At 49.8% G+C, this 13670-nt stretch overlaps 2 protein-coding genes across 3 annotated transcripts; both read left to right on the top strand.

Annotated features, from left to right (window-relative positions):
- Positions 1-120: 120 nt before the first annotated feature.
- On the top strand, positions 121-6675 carry si:ch73-95l15.5 (uncharacterized). Of its 2 annotated transcripts, none has more exons than XM_060065330.1 (9): positions 121-271; positions 1028-1225; positions 1953-2974; positions 3070-3213; positions 3910-4056; positions 4151-4318; positions 4526-4690; positions 5755-5982; positions 6515-6675. In XM_060065330.1, the coding sequence occupies exons 2-9, from the start codon at positions 1042-1044 to the stop codon at positions 6608-6610; spliced, it is 2154 nt and encodes a 717-aa protein (XP_059921313.1). In that variant the 5' UTR covers positions 121-271; positions 1028-1041; the 3' UTR covers positions 6611-6675. The 2 variants fall into 2 exon arrangements, with proteins under 2 accessions (XP_059921313.1, XP_059921312.1); XM_060065329.1 differs by having other exon boundaries at positions 4499-4690.
- Positions 6676-7037: 362 nt separating this feature from the next.
- On the top strand, positions 7038-12887 carry tektl1 (tektin like 1). Its single transcript, XM_060065216.1, has 8 exons — positions 7038-8516; positions 9046-9318; positions 9513-9617; positions 9881-10031; positions 10530-10696; positions 10811-10906; positions 11838-11951; positions 12454-12887. The coding sequence occupies exons 1-8, from the start codon at positions 8214-8216 to the stop codon at positions 12694-12696; spliced, it is 1452 nt and encodes a 483-aa protein (XP_059921199.1). The 5' UTR covers positions 7038-8213; the 3' UTR covers positions 12697-12887.
- Positions 12888-13670: the final 783 nt, after the last annotated feature.

Below are 13670 nucleotides of genomic sequence, written 5' to 3'. Positions count from 1 at the left end.
TTTACCTTTCAACCATGAATTTGAAAAAAACGTCAAAAAGTAACTTATTTTTGGTGAGTCAACCCTACATCATTTCAGGCGATTCGTTATACAACGACGAACTGCCACTGCGCGTCCCTGCTGGCTAAATGTTGAATCATTACATAACATGAAATAAAAGATTATTTCGTTCTGAATGCTCAACAGCTGCTGACGCTCATAGCAGGTAGGGCCGGTGACGTCATCAAGGTAGCTTCCTCTTGTGGCTGCGCGCTCAGCTCCTGGTGTTGTGGTAAGAAACTCATTTTATTCTTTGATATGGTCTAATATGACCGAATAAAGCTTAAGTTAAGCGTCTTATATAACTATTCCAATCACCTTTAATCGACTTTGAATAACTTCGTCGCTTTAATCCGACCGTTGAATTTGAATCTCGACGAGTCGCGGAACTGGATTTATTTGGTAGACATGATATCAAACTTCTTAAAGTGTTGCATTACAACGACAACATCTACACGGTTATAAAAAACGACTTCTTGTGTAATGGTGAGGTAGAATAAGGATAACGTTTAACTTTGGTCGTATCATGGGCGGAATCGCTACAGATAGACTTCTGAAAATAGCCCCAGATCCACGGCGTAATGTAATGTTATGGCTCAGTGGGACCAGGATAAAAGCTGTTCCGTAAACGTAGAGCTGGAAGCTTGTCAAGTCACTAGTCTCAACAGTACTCGGTGTTTGGGTGGTGTCATACATTATGTGGGCGAAAGCTTTGTGACTTTTTGGTAAAAAAAATTGAGTTTAGAGCGGAAAGTTAAAAAGTTGCACACGGGACGTTTCGTGCTGACAGCGTGGCTCGACGTGACCGCGATGACACTAGTTCCCGGCGCGCGCCTGCGGAGAGACCGATGTACCGATATCTTTTCCTTTCATAACAAACTTACATACTGTCTTAACTTAGTGACGGACAGGCATAACCTTTTGACAGACAGAAATAGCCCACTAACATAACTCATAGATATCATTTGGTGTGCGTGTGTGTGTTCAGGGTTCCAGGCTGCGATGTCCTCCAGAGGCGTGTGTGAGGAGTGCTGCGTGTGTGGCGGACCCCTCCAGGGGAACCAGCGACGATGGCTGTTTGCCGGTCAGAACCGACGCGGGGGCAGCAGGGCTCCAACTCCCACTCCTTCGGAGTCCCAGAGAGGGGGGAGATCAGCCTCATCATCCTTACAGAACAGCCCCTGGAGTGAGTACTGCACTTGTAACAACAGATCACGAGACCCAGTCTTTACAGAACGTACACTTCACCAAATGAACTGATTCCTTTGACAAAATGTTTATTCTGAGGAATGAAGCAACATCTGAAAACCAAGGTTCTCTGCTGGAGTGTTCTTTGGTCTCTTTCTGCTTTAGTTTGTTGTTTTGTAACCGATTTGGGTATCAGAGCGTTCGGGTTTCTGTTTGTAGTCAAAGTTGCATTGACCAATCCGGTCCGTGTGGAGAGCAACAAAACCTTGGACCCCATCGGCTAGCATCTGACCACGATGAAGCTTTTTATTGGCTTTGATATCTGTTCATATATATTTCCATGTTGTCTGGACCTGAAACGCCAATAAAAACGACTGAAAAGTCGTTTTTATTGGTCGATATCCAATGATTACCGAGACTTGAAGCAATCATGCGGTGATGTTCATGAAGCGGTGACGTCCATGAAGGCGTGATGTTCAAGAAGTGGTGATGTTCATGAAGTGGTGATGTTCATGAAGTGGTGATGTTCATGAAGTGGTGATGTTTATGAAGTGGTGATGTTCATGAAGTGGTGATGTTCATGAAGTGGTGATGTTCATGAAGTGGTGATGTTCATGAAGGGGTGACGTTCATGAAGGCGTGATGTTTATGAAGTGGTGATGTTTATGAAGTGGTGACGTTCATGAAGTGGTGATGTTCATGAAGGCGTGATGCTGTGTCTCCAGGTAGCTCGTGGTCTCTGGGCTCCTCGGCCTCGCTCTCCCGGTACCAGCTGGCTCTGAGCTCCCCCGCCAAGGGCTTGGACCTGCTCGCCGTGCTGAGCCACATCCTGGGTCGGACCGTACCACGGGGCGGCAGCCGCGGGGAGTTCCTGTGCGGTAAATGCGTGGCCATCCTGGAGCGAGTCTTCAAGTTCGACTCGGTGATCGCCCGCGTCAAGGTGCTCTCCTCGGAGCGCCTGCAGAAGCTGAGGGAGCAGCGAGACCGCATGGGCTCCTGGGTCCGCTACGCGTACGGCCGGGGCCCGGTGGGGGAAGGGGAGGGGCCCGGCGGCGGCGGCGAGGAGGACGAGGACGGGGAGGGGCCGGGGTACAGGGAGATGCTGCAGGACAACATGTCCCTGTCGGAGTACGAGTGCTGGTCGGAGCGCTGGGACGCCTGCCCCCACTTCGTCCGCACCGGCAAGCGCTGTGGGCGGGGCCCGGGCTGCGAGGGCTGCGATTCGCTGCGCGTGTCCGACTCGGACTACGAGTCGGTGTGCGGCGTTCCCCGCCACCTCCCGCCCCACGTGACCTCCTCGCTGGCCCTGTCCCGGAACAAGTCGAACAGCATGCCCCTGCGCTGGTCCAGCCAGGCCTCGCTGGGCGGCTCTTCCCTCTCCTCAAGCCCCAGCTCCAGGACCAAGTCCGTCCAGTCGCTGGACTCCCTGGACAACGGCGGCGGCGGCGGCGGCGGCGCGGACCCGTTTGACGGACCTGGCGGCTACGTGGACCTGCTGCTCAGAGAGCTGAAGAACCTGGAGGGCAAGCCGGTCTGCTCGCCCTCAGGCAGTAGGATCCCCCTCCTGGACAGGGGCGAAGGCCGCCCTCCCGATCCGAAGGGAGCGGCGGTGGAGACGTACACGGTGAACCGGAAGCTGAGCTTCGAGGAGAACGGACAGAACGGACGGGACGGGCAGAAGAAGGACAAGGGGACGAGGGATGTTCCCCTGGATCTGGCTGATGACTTCCTGCCTCTCCATCTCCAGGTGAGTCCTCCCCTACATTGCGTGTTATTTTTTCCCTACGCTGTTCCCCCTTCCTGTTCCCCCGTTGCTGGTTCTGACGCTGTCTCTCCTGCCAGGGGGCTGCCGGGCGGCTGCAGCAGGCCCTCAGCCAGCTGGGGGGGCGGCTGGACGAGGTCCTGATCGAGACCCAGTCTGCCCAGCTGGGACCTCCGGGGGACTCTGAACCCCCACAGAACCCCGGGATCAACGGCTCAGAACAGGTGGGGCCAGTCGTTAAAGGCCTGGGTATTATTAAATCAATACTGGCAATACTGTTTGCACAGACGAAATGGCAGTTAACGGACAAATTGAACCATCCACCATCCGCATTGTGCTTTTATCGCTGCAGTGTGCACAGGGTACTCTAAAGAACTAGTCAAACTCGGAGCGACCCACGACATTAGGCAAGAGCCCCCGCATTGCAGGGACTATACCGTGCGCTGTGTTCCACAGCTTATGCGAACAGGGTTTTCATTTGAAGTGCATTGGGTCCTCGATAGCTTTGAGGAGATGAGCCGCAGCAGTAAGTGGTGGATCAGGAGGAGGGTCCATCGCGTTAGGGCGCTTCTGCTTCTGCTTTTGCAATCATGTACCAGTTCGATTTTTAATGTGAACTTTATTGTTGATAGACGTTCTGGCAGATTACAACTGTAAATTACAAATATGCAACTTATCTTGTATGTATGATTGTTTGTTTTGAAATGGAGCTACAGAGCAGCCGAGTACACGTTTTGTGGATCGGCTGACTCAGCTGTGGTGCTTTATGGGTAACTAGAACGGGTGTCTAACCTTGTCTCAATTGAACCCATCTTAACTCTCCTGGACACTCTTTGACCCCTTCCTTCAGTCTCTCTCGCTCTCACACACATTCCGTCTCTCATTCTAAGACTGATGACGTCGTGACGTGTGCTCTGCAGGTGTGGCTGGCGACGCTGCGCTCTGACTGCCGGGCAGGGTGGAGGGTGGAGAGGGAGATGGAGGAGATGAGGAGGGTGGGGCGAGAGAGAGACGGGGACCTGCACACCCTCTCTACGGTGCTGCAGTACAACCAGGACCTGATCAATGTAACGCACACGCACACACACACACCCCTTAATAACATGTAAATATATGATACTATATGTAGCATCGTATCATGTGTATTATATGTACCTTCAGGACCTGCGTCTGACCCTCCGAGAGAAGGACGGGGTTCAGGAGGAGTGGGAGAAGGAGAGGGAGGTGTGGAGGAGCCGAGAGGAGGCGCTCACTGCCCTGCTGCAGGAGAAGGAGGCTCTGCTCCTCCGCCAGAAGGTGGTGCTAGAGTGCTCCCACAGGGAGGTCCTGGTGAGAAGACGCGCTCCTGTTTTGATGGTTAAATCCTGATCCTGTTCAATCCTAATCCAGTTTGAATGATTTAACCCTAATCCTGGGTCATTATAATCCTGGTTAAGTGCTTTAATCCTAATCCTGTTGTAATTCTTATCCTGTTTTTAATGATTTACCCAAACCCCCGTCTTTCTTCAGGAGCTGACAAACTCTGCGATTGGACAGGGGATGTCAGGGGGCGGAGCGGAAGTGGCCTTAGCCAATCAGCTGAGGGAGAAGGAGGTCTTGCTGGCTGCGTGTCTGAAGGACAGAGAGGACATCAGTACCACCTTGTGGAAGGAGATCAACAAGATGTCTGCTGCTCTGCAGGAACATTCTGAAATACACAAGGTGATACACGACGCAAACACACGACACAACTTTGAAACCGCTTTGCAAGCCCCCCCTAGGGTCCGACACCAGCCCCCCCTAGGGTCTGACACCAGCCCCCCCTAGGGTCCGACACCAGCCCCCCCTAGGGTCCGACACCAGCCCCCCCTAGGGTCCGACACTAGCCCCCCCTAGGGTCCGACACCAGCCCCCCCTAGGGTCCGACACTAGCCCCTCCTAGGGTCCGACACTAGCCCCTCCTAGGGTCTGACACCAGCCCCCCCTAGGGTCCGACACCAGCCCCTCCTAGGGTCCGACACCAGCCCCTCCTAGGGTCCGACACCAGCCCCTCCTAGGGTCTGACACCAGCCCCCCCTAGGGTCTGACACCAGCCCCTCCTAGGGTCCGACACCAGCCCCTCCTAGGGTCCGACACCAGCCCCCCCTAGGGTCCGACACCAGCCCCCCCTAGGGTCCGACACCAGCCCCCCTAGGGTCTGACACCAGCCCCCCCTAGGGTCCGACACCAACCCCCCCTAGGGTCTGACACCAGCCCCCCCTAGGGTCCGACACCAGCCCCCCCTAGGGTCTGACACCAGCCCCCCCTAGGGTCCGACACCAGCCCCTCCTAGGGTCCGACACCAGCCCCCCCTAGGGTCCGACACCAGCCCCTCCTAGGGTCTGACACCAGCCCCCCCTAGGGTCTGACACCAGCCCCCCCTAGGGTCTGACACCAGCCCCTCCTAGGGTCCGACACCAGCCCCTCCTAGGGTCTGACACCAGCCCCCCCTAGGGTCCGACACCAGCCCCTCTAGGGTCTGACACCAGCCCCCCCTAGGGTCCGACACCAGCCCCCCCTAGGGTCTGACACCAGCCCCCCCTAGGGTCCGACACCAGCCCCCCCTAGGGTCTGACACTAGCCCCCCCTAGGGTCTGACACCAGCCCCCCCTAGGGTCTGACACCAGCCCCCCCTAGGGTCCGACACTAGCCCCCCCTAGGGTCCGACACCAGCCCCCTCTAGGGTCTGACAAGATGAACCACTTGGTTCATTTGTTTCCTGATTCCTCCTTTTGCCCTCCTTCCAGAAACAGAGGGAGTGCCGCCGTGTGGCGATAGGAGGAGGGGAGCAGAAGGAGGAGGAGCCGAGAGAGGTGGAGGAGGAGGAGCGGAGGAGGGAGGAGAGGCGAGAGCGGCGTGGGCTTGAGCGGGAGCTGAAGGAGGTGCAGCGCAGCTTGGCGAGGGAGAAGGAGGAGCGAGAGAGGGAGGAGAGGAGACTGAACGAGGCTCTGGAGATGAGAGACAGGCTGATCGAGGTGAACGTCACACACAGCACCACGACTTCAACACCCTCTCTTAACACACGCTGCAACTAGCATACGCCAACACAACGCACGCTAACAACATACATGCTAACATTGCACACGCTACAACAATCAGGCGCTAAAGGATGAATTACCTTTTGGCATTAGAAGGAATTTACAAGTTTTTAAGTTTGTTTGGATACACCGACTGCTTGCCAGCAGTAAACTTCAATGATATTGGTGACTTGTTCTCTTTATTCTGTTTCTGGAGTACCTCATTGTTATGTTCATTTGGGGTTGGATTATTTTTTTTTACTGCTCCATGGTGTGCACGTTTATGTGACGTAAAGGTGTAAATGCAGGTTGCTCTGCAGAGATCTCCCTGAGATAATTAAGATCTCTGAGTCAACGTGCTGTACTCAAAGCTGTAAATGCATCTTAAAATATCAAACGCTACACCTACCACCCCATAACATGACGCACACTTTACAACTTCTTGGATTTCCTTTGCTGATCTCGATCCATTGTTTTTACTTTGCCGCAGAAAATCTTGTGGGATTCAGCGGAGAGGGACCGACTCTTTAGAGACGTGCAACAAAATCTGCTGAATACATCGGGATCTGCTGTTCAATACACTTAAGAAGGTTATTCTACTCATGAAGTCACTTTAGCAAGTGCTAACATACTTTATTATAGTTACTTACAGAACTGAACTCTATAATGAAATAATTTGCACATTCAATTTATTTAGGGACTGTTGGTTGGGTCTGTTGGATGGGGACTGTTGGTTGGGTCTGTTGGATGGGTCTGTTGGTTGGGTCTGTTGGATGGGGACTGTTGGATGGGGACTGTTGGATGGGGACTGTTGGATGGGGACTGTTGGTTGGGTCTGTTGGATGGGTCTGTTGGTTGGGTCTGTTGGTTGGGTCTGTTGGATGGGGACTGTTGGATGGGACTGTTGGATGGGACTGTTGGATGGGACTGTTGGATGGGACTGTTGGATGGGACTGTTGGATGGGACTGTTGGATGGGACTGTTGGATGGGACTGTTGGATGGGACTGTTGGATGGGACTGTTGGATGGGGACTGTTGGATGGATGGGGACTGTTGGTTGGATGGGGACTGTTGGTTGGATGGGGACTGTTGGTTGGATGGGGACTGTTGGTTGGATGGGGACTGTTGGTTGGTTGGGGACGGTTGGTTGGATGGGGACGGTTGGATGGGGACTGGTCGTTTGGGTAATCGTTTGGGACTGTTTGATAATGACTGGTTGTTGGGTATGCCTAGTTCTGGAACATTTGAAAGGTACTTTAGAGGTTAGTTAAGAAAATCATTATTGGAGACTTTTTGATGGGGAATGTTTGTTAACGAATGTTTGTCAATAGAATGATGGTTACTAATAGTTCATTAGGGTATGTTTGCTAAGAGAATGATTTTTTTTACTAACTGTTCATTAGGGTATGTTTGTTAAGAGATTGATTGTCAGGGAATGTTCATTAATGATGGTTGGTTGGAGAATTTTCTTTAAAAGACAGTTTTGCGCCTTCCTAGTCTTATAAGGTGTTGTAAAGCAACTCCAAATATTTAAAAGTATATCCAATCGAACTGCAGATGAATTGAATCACTGTTGATTTTTAAGTGAATGGGAACTAGGGGCATTTACCGAATTCAATTCCATGGGATGCGGACCTGAATCCGGTTGTTACCATGGGAGCGGTCTTTCCAGAAGGAATCCTCCTTCTTTAAGTTGCTATGGAACTCAGAACTCTTGTTTGGAACCTGTTTGCCCTTCAGAGAACAAGCAAGGGGGGGTCGGCCTACACACTCTTGACCAAAGTAATTTATTAATACACTTTCTCCTGCCTAATTTAGCGTGCCAAGTTTTTAATACCTGTTTGAATGTGTTGGGTTTGTGGCATTTAATTTCGTTGAATTAAAGGGAATAAAATCCTCTGACCAACATTGGCTCTTTAAACGTCTCATCTGTATTATTTCAATTTCGATGCAGAATCGGTTGGCGTATGACCTTTTTTGTAAACGCCATGGCAAACACAAAAAACAGCAATGTGTCTTCAAATATCAGGTTTCCCCTCAGCAGTGTCCCTGTCGGGCTGGTCAGGTTACCAAACGGTTGCTATGGTACCGGCCCTCCAACACTCCAAAGTTTGGGTCGAGTCTGCTCGCAGGCTCTGCAGTCTGTATCCTGTGAGTTACAATCCCCCCGAGGGAGGTAAAGGAGGGCCATGTCCGTTCAGCCAGTACCGCTGGGGTCTGTGACCATCGGGGCCCCGGCCTGGAGGGAGAGCACCGAGCTCAGCCTGCGGAGAGCGTGCCGCCTGCTCAGGCAGACCGGCCTGGGGCCGGGCGGCACCGCGACGGGTCGCCCCCGGTCCGCTACCACCCCCGGTTGCCCCAAACACGGCAGCACAGAGGACAAGACCGCGAAGCACCGAGACACCACAGAGGACGACGGCAACGGCAGGGACCACGCCGACAGCCGCGGCGGGGGTTGTAGTATCACTAGACCCCAGACGATAGGGACAACGGTGAGATGGATATGGAGTTCATGTAGGCTACACGTTGGGCTGTCCAGTGACGGGCCAATGCTGACCGTACTGAACGTATATTCTACTTATGGCTTCAAAGAAACCTACAGGAGGTTGGAATAGATATGAAAAACCCATCTTTTCAGAAAAGCCTTTGGCTAAACTGCTATTTTAAATGATTATTTTTCTCTGTTTTTCTTTTTAATCTAGTCTATCTAGTTAGTCTTTTATGTTGTATTTCTTTTAATGTGCATTGTAGCACTTTGAGGTCATTCAGTTGATGTAAAGTGTGTTATAAATAAAATGTAATATATGTTTAAAAGTTGCTTTAAAGGTGTATTGTGCCATCTTTAGTGCCATCTAGCGGTAAGAATGCGGCCTGCAACCCCGCCCTTATCCGTTACAAATGTTAATAAAATGCTATTCAATTGAATTGCATGGAAGTAAGATGAAAGGTCATCTGAGGAGTACCAGGATGTGAAGTATTATTACAAATATTGCATATCTTTTTTCCCCCCCATATCTTTAGTTTCCACCTGCTTCCAAAAGCTCAACTTTGGTGCCTTCCCAGGCGGCCAGTCTGCGTGAGCGTTGCGCCCGGCAGAGCACGGCAACGGCGGGTGAATACATGCGCTGGGTGAGAGAGGTAGAACTTCGGCTACGCAGACAGGCTGGTAGATCAAGCCAGGAGATCGCCAAATTGGAGCGGGAGCGCGCACATCTTGAGATGATGCTGCGCAGCCTCAGAAACGACCTGCAGGTTAACCGGGAGAGCGCTGGGCACCGGACCGAGAGGAGGCCTGTATGCGCTCATACTACATTATAATGAGATCTTTACTTTTTCTATAGTCTTTGCACACACTTTGAATCCAATCTAAGCTGGTGGAAGTGTTTAATCCTACTGCCAAAATTTACTATCAGTGGCAATAGGCTGCTTTAAGTAATTATGGTGTGGAGGTACCGCTTTATGGCGCCCTCTGCTGGTGTGTTGTCTAGCAGCGGGACGGTGCTGATTTGATGCTGGCCTGGGAGAGGCGTGAGCTGACAGAGATGAAACATGACGTTGAGGAAACGCTGAGAAAGACGCAGCAACAGCTACAGGTAACCCCCTCCAGCCAATTTAACCCCATAGTGCAGGAGTCTTAAAGTTATCCATCTTGGGACCCCAACCAGAATTTTTGATCCTTTCGATAAAGGAGCATCAATAACAGTATTCCGTGTGTTCCACCTCCAAATGGATTCCATTGTAAGAAATGCTGCTCTAAACTTTAAATGCTGTACCCAAAAATGACATTGATAGAGCATTTAATTTAGCAGTGTCGAAGAGACCAGCGTCAGGGAGTTTGTTCCTCCTGGTTCTGCAGGTTCTGGACGAGTCCAGCAGGGACCTCCAGATGTGGTCCAGCCAGCAAGCCCTGGTTCTGGTCCTGCTCCCCCATCGCGGCTCGGTGCCCGCCCCACATCCCCCACCAGCCGCCACCAGAACACTACCACCGACCTACGGCTTCACCTCAGGTAAACATCCCTCATCTGGAGTTAAAGGACCATACAAGAAGCCACAACGTCTCCCCGCTAAACTCTGAGGCTCGCTGCTGTCGGTGTGGGGTATCGTGTAGCGGCTTATCCTCGCTATCTTTGTTGTACACGGAGAATGGGTTAGCCTAGCCGTTGTTAGTGCTGGCCACTTGTTTCTATGAATATCTTTATAGTACCGGCGACAGCGATACATCGTCGTTCCTTTTTCTTCTGGCAGATGTCCTTATTGTGAGTCTCTGGATAAAAGCGTCTGCTAAATGCCCTGAATATAAATGTAAATGGGGTACTTTGGTTTGACAACTGATCTGAACAGGCAAGTCTCTTTTGAACCCTGCAGACAGTCGCAGATGTTTGTAGCCAGTATGGAGAAGCTGTAGATCATAAACATCTGTTCTGGCTCATGCAGAGTAGCTTTCTGCCTCGTTGTTGTTTACTTGTCGTTTACTTGTCGTCTTCTTCTTCTTCCTGGTCAATCAGAGTCTGAGCAGGTGTTGGACTCCTCCTCACTAGCCATCAACCAATCACAGCGGTTACGGGAGCAGATCAGACACACGCTGAGCGAGGTGGTTGCAAGGCAACGGGCGTCACAGCATGTGGTCAACGGTGGTCTGGTGAAGAAAGTAGCGGAGACAGTCACGCTGGAGGTGCCGATCAAATCACCATACTGGTCTTTATGGTTCATTTATTGATTGCAAATATCAAATATAATCCATAGAAGACGCTGCGACCAACCAGTAAGCGCCGGTGTTCTCTTTCAGCGGAGCCTGGTGCTGACGGCAGCCGCCACCAGACATGCGGCGTCTCGGAAACAGCGGGAGGTCGACTCCCTCCGCCTCAGCCACGGGAGGGCACAGGTCCGTCACGGCTAGTCTGCTCCTCAGCAAACTTAGTCTGATCTTTATCAGTAAGGCTGGTCTTAATCACAATCTGATCTTAATCAGTTAGTCTGATCTGTATCAGTTAGTCTGGTCTTAATCACACAGTCTGATCTTCATCAGTTTGTCTGATCTTTATTAGTTAGTCTGGTCTTAATCACACAGTCTGATCTGTATCAGTTAGTCTGGTCTTAATCACAATCTGATCTTAATCAGTTAGTCTGATCTTTATCAGTAAGGCTGGTCTTAATCACAATCTGATCTTAATCAGTTAGTCTGATCTTTATCAGTAAGGCTGGTCTTAATCACAATCTGATCTTAATCAGTTAGTCTGATCTGTATCAGTTAGTCTGGTCTTAATCACACAGTCTGATCTGTATCAGTTAGTCTGGTCTTAATCACAATCTGATCTTAATCAGTTAGTCTGATCTTTATCAGTAAGGCTGGTCTTAATCACAATCTGATCTTAATCAGTTAGTCTGATCTTTATCAGTAAGGCTGGTCTTAATCACAATCTGATCTTAATCAGTTAGTCTGATCTGTATCAGTTAGTCTGGTCTTAATCACACAGTCTGATCTTCATCAGTTTGTCTGATCTTTATTAGTTAGTCTGGTCTTAATCACACAGTCTGATCTTCATCAGTTTGTCTGATCTTTATTAGTTAGTCTGGTCTTAATCACACAGTCTGATCTTCATCAGTTTGTCTGATCTTTATTAGTTAGTCTGGTCTTAATCACACAGTCTGATCTTTATCAATTAGTCTGGTCTTAATCACACACTCTGATCTTAATCAGTTAGTCTGGTCTTAATCACATTCTGATCTTAATCAGTAAGTCTGGTCTAAATCACACACTCTGGGGTGTGTGTGTGTGTGTGCGTGTGCGTGTGCGTGTGCGTGCGTGCGCGAAGGGCCCAGAGTCCAGCAGTGATGTGTTCTGCAGGGAGAGGCTGGGCCGTCCTGTGGTCCAGGTGTACCAGAGACACCCAGGCACCGAGCTCCCCGAGGCCACACACCTGCTACAGGTGAGGCCGGAGACCATGAGACCAGATCCAACCCCTGACAAACATGAAGGGGTTTCCCCCTATCAATTACCAACAATTATTTTTAAATCTACAATGTCATTAAAAATATAGTTAATTTTTAAAGGTTTTGCTTGTGTCTATAGTATCGTGCTCAGTGGGCTGATCTGTTGCATATCATTGGCAACTGTATTTTCACAGAATGAATGCCTTTGTGGATGTGGCTCTGTGAAATAGGTAAATATGTACAGTGATGGCCTAAAAGTCATTCATTAAAATATATCTTTATATATTGTGTGTCTGTGTGTGTGACAGACACACAGACACTATGTGTCTGTTACAGATCATTTGATATACGTTAGTCATGTTATTGATGTCCCCTTCAGAAAATACTCTGAGCTCATTACTAAATGATTTGAAGCGATCGGGCGCGCTTGTCTGAGACCACCCCTGCTGATGTTGCGCACACCTGCTGATTGTAGAGGTGCGTGTGTGTTCGCTTCAGGGCAGTGCGGTGTTGGGCTATCGTTTGGGTGAGTCTGAAGACGACGCAGCACGTCTTCGGCGCTGCTTCCTCCAGCTGTGTGGAGAGGCGCGAGGGAAGCGTGCGGCCGCGCGTCGCGACACAACCGTGGTACGCATGCGACTGCAGCGTGGCGACAAGCGAGTAATACCTCACATCCTCCAGCAGGGGGAGCCAAAGGTGACGCAAGAAGATGATTCATTAAGTCATAGAAATATAAATTAAGGACCTCAATATGGACCCTGTTTATTTGAACAACATGAAATATTAAATTACGTTGATTGATCATGATTCAAATCATGATTATGATTGCTGGCTCAGAGTGAAACTTCCACATTCATGATCATACGGTGCACTGTAAAAGTTTTGAAGTGTGATGCATTCTTAAACGAATAAAACAAACCTTACTGGCTCAATATCCATGTTTCACCTTGGGGTTTGAGGTGAGGAGTTGGTAGTGTGTGAGAACCGAGAGGGGGAGGAGTTTCTGTTTCGTGCGTGTATGTGCACTCAGATAATGTAACCATGGTTAGGCCTACGCATATAATATACATGATAACAGGATCAACACTATTGTGTTTTACGTGAAAGACGGCATCCAATATTGGTTGCTAGAAGAAGTCGAGACGCAATGATAGTTTCAACCTCCGTAGGCCTATCGTGGCGCCAATTAGGGACAGTTTCCCGCCAGAAGGTCTTATAGAGGGATTATCAGTCTATACGTCACTCCCCGCTCTACGCGCATGCCGTTTGCAGAAAGAGTATTGGAGGTAGATTTGTGTCTTTATTATGCAATCAAAAATAATAGGTTTGAGAGCAAAACTTTCCACACTGCAATCAAAAAATAGATTTGAGAGCAAAACTATCGACACTGCAATCAAAAAATTTTTTATTGCAAGATAAATTAATGTGATAAAAAAAATATTAATGGGAATCCAAAAGTTTTGTTTGCAAACCCAAAAGTTTTGTTTGCAAATCCAAAAGTTTTGTTTGCGAATCCAAAAGTTTTGTTTGCGAATCAAAAAGCTTTGTTTGCGAATCCTAAATCCAAAAGCTTTGCTTGCTGTTGAGCTGAATCTCGTGGGCGGGACGTACGCCGAAAGATGTAAGACACGTCTCTATTGGCCAGTCTCGATCGGAGTGACAGCTTGGCAACATCCAGTAACGAGAGAGGGAGTTCTATTTCATGTAGGCTACGC

The sequence above is a fragment of the Gadus macrocephalus genome, chromosome 11 (genome assembly GCF_031168955.1).
Source record: "Gadus macrocephalus chromosome 11, ASM3116895v1".
In the NCBI taxonomy this organism is placed as follows: domain Eukaryota; kingdom Metazoa; phylum Chordata; class Actinopteri; order Gadiformes; family Gadidae; genus Gadus; species Gadus macrocephalus.
The sequence above is the reverse complement of the archived record's forward strand: the minus strand, read 5'-3'. Positions and strand labels throughout refer to the sequence as shown.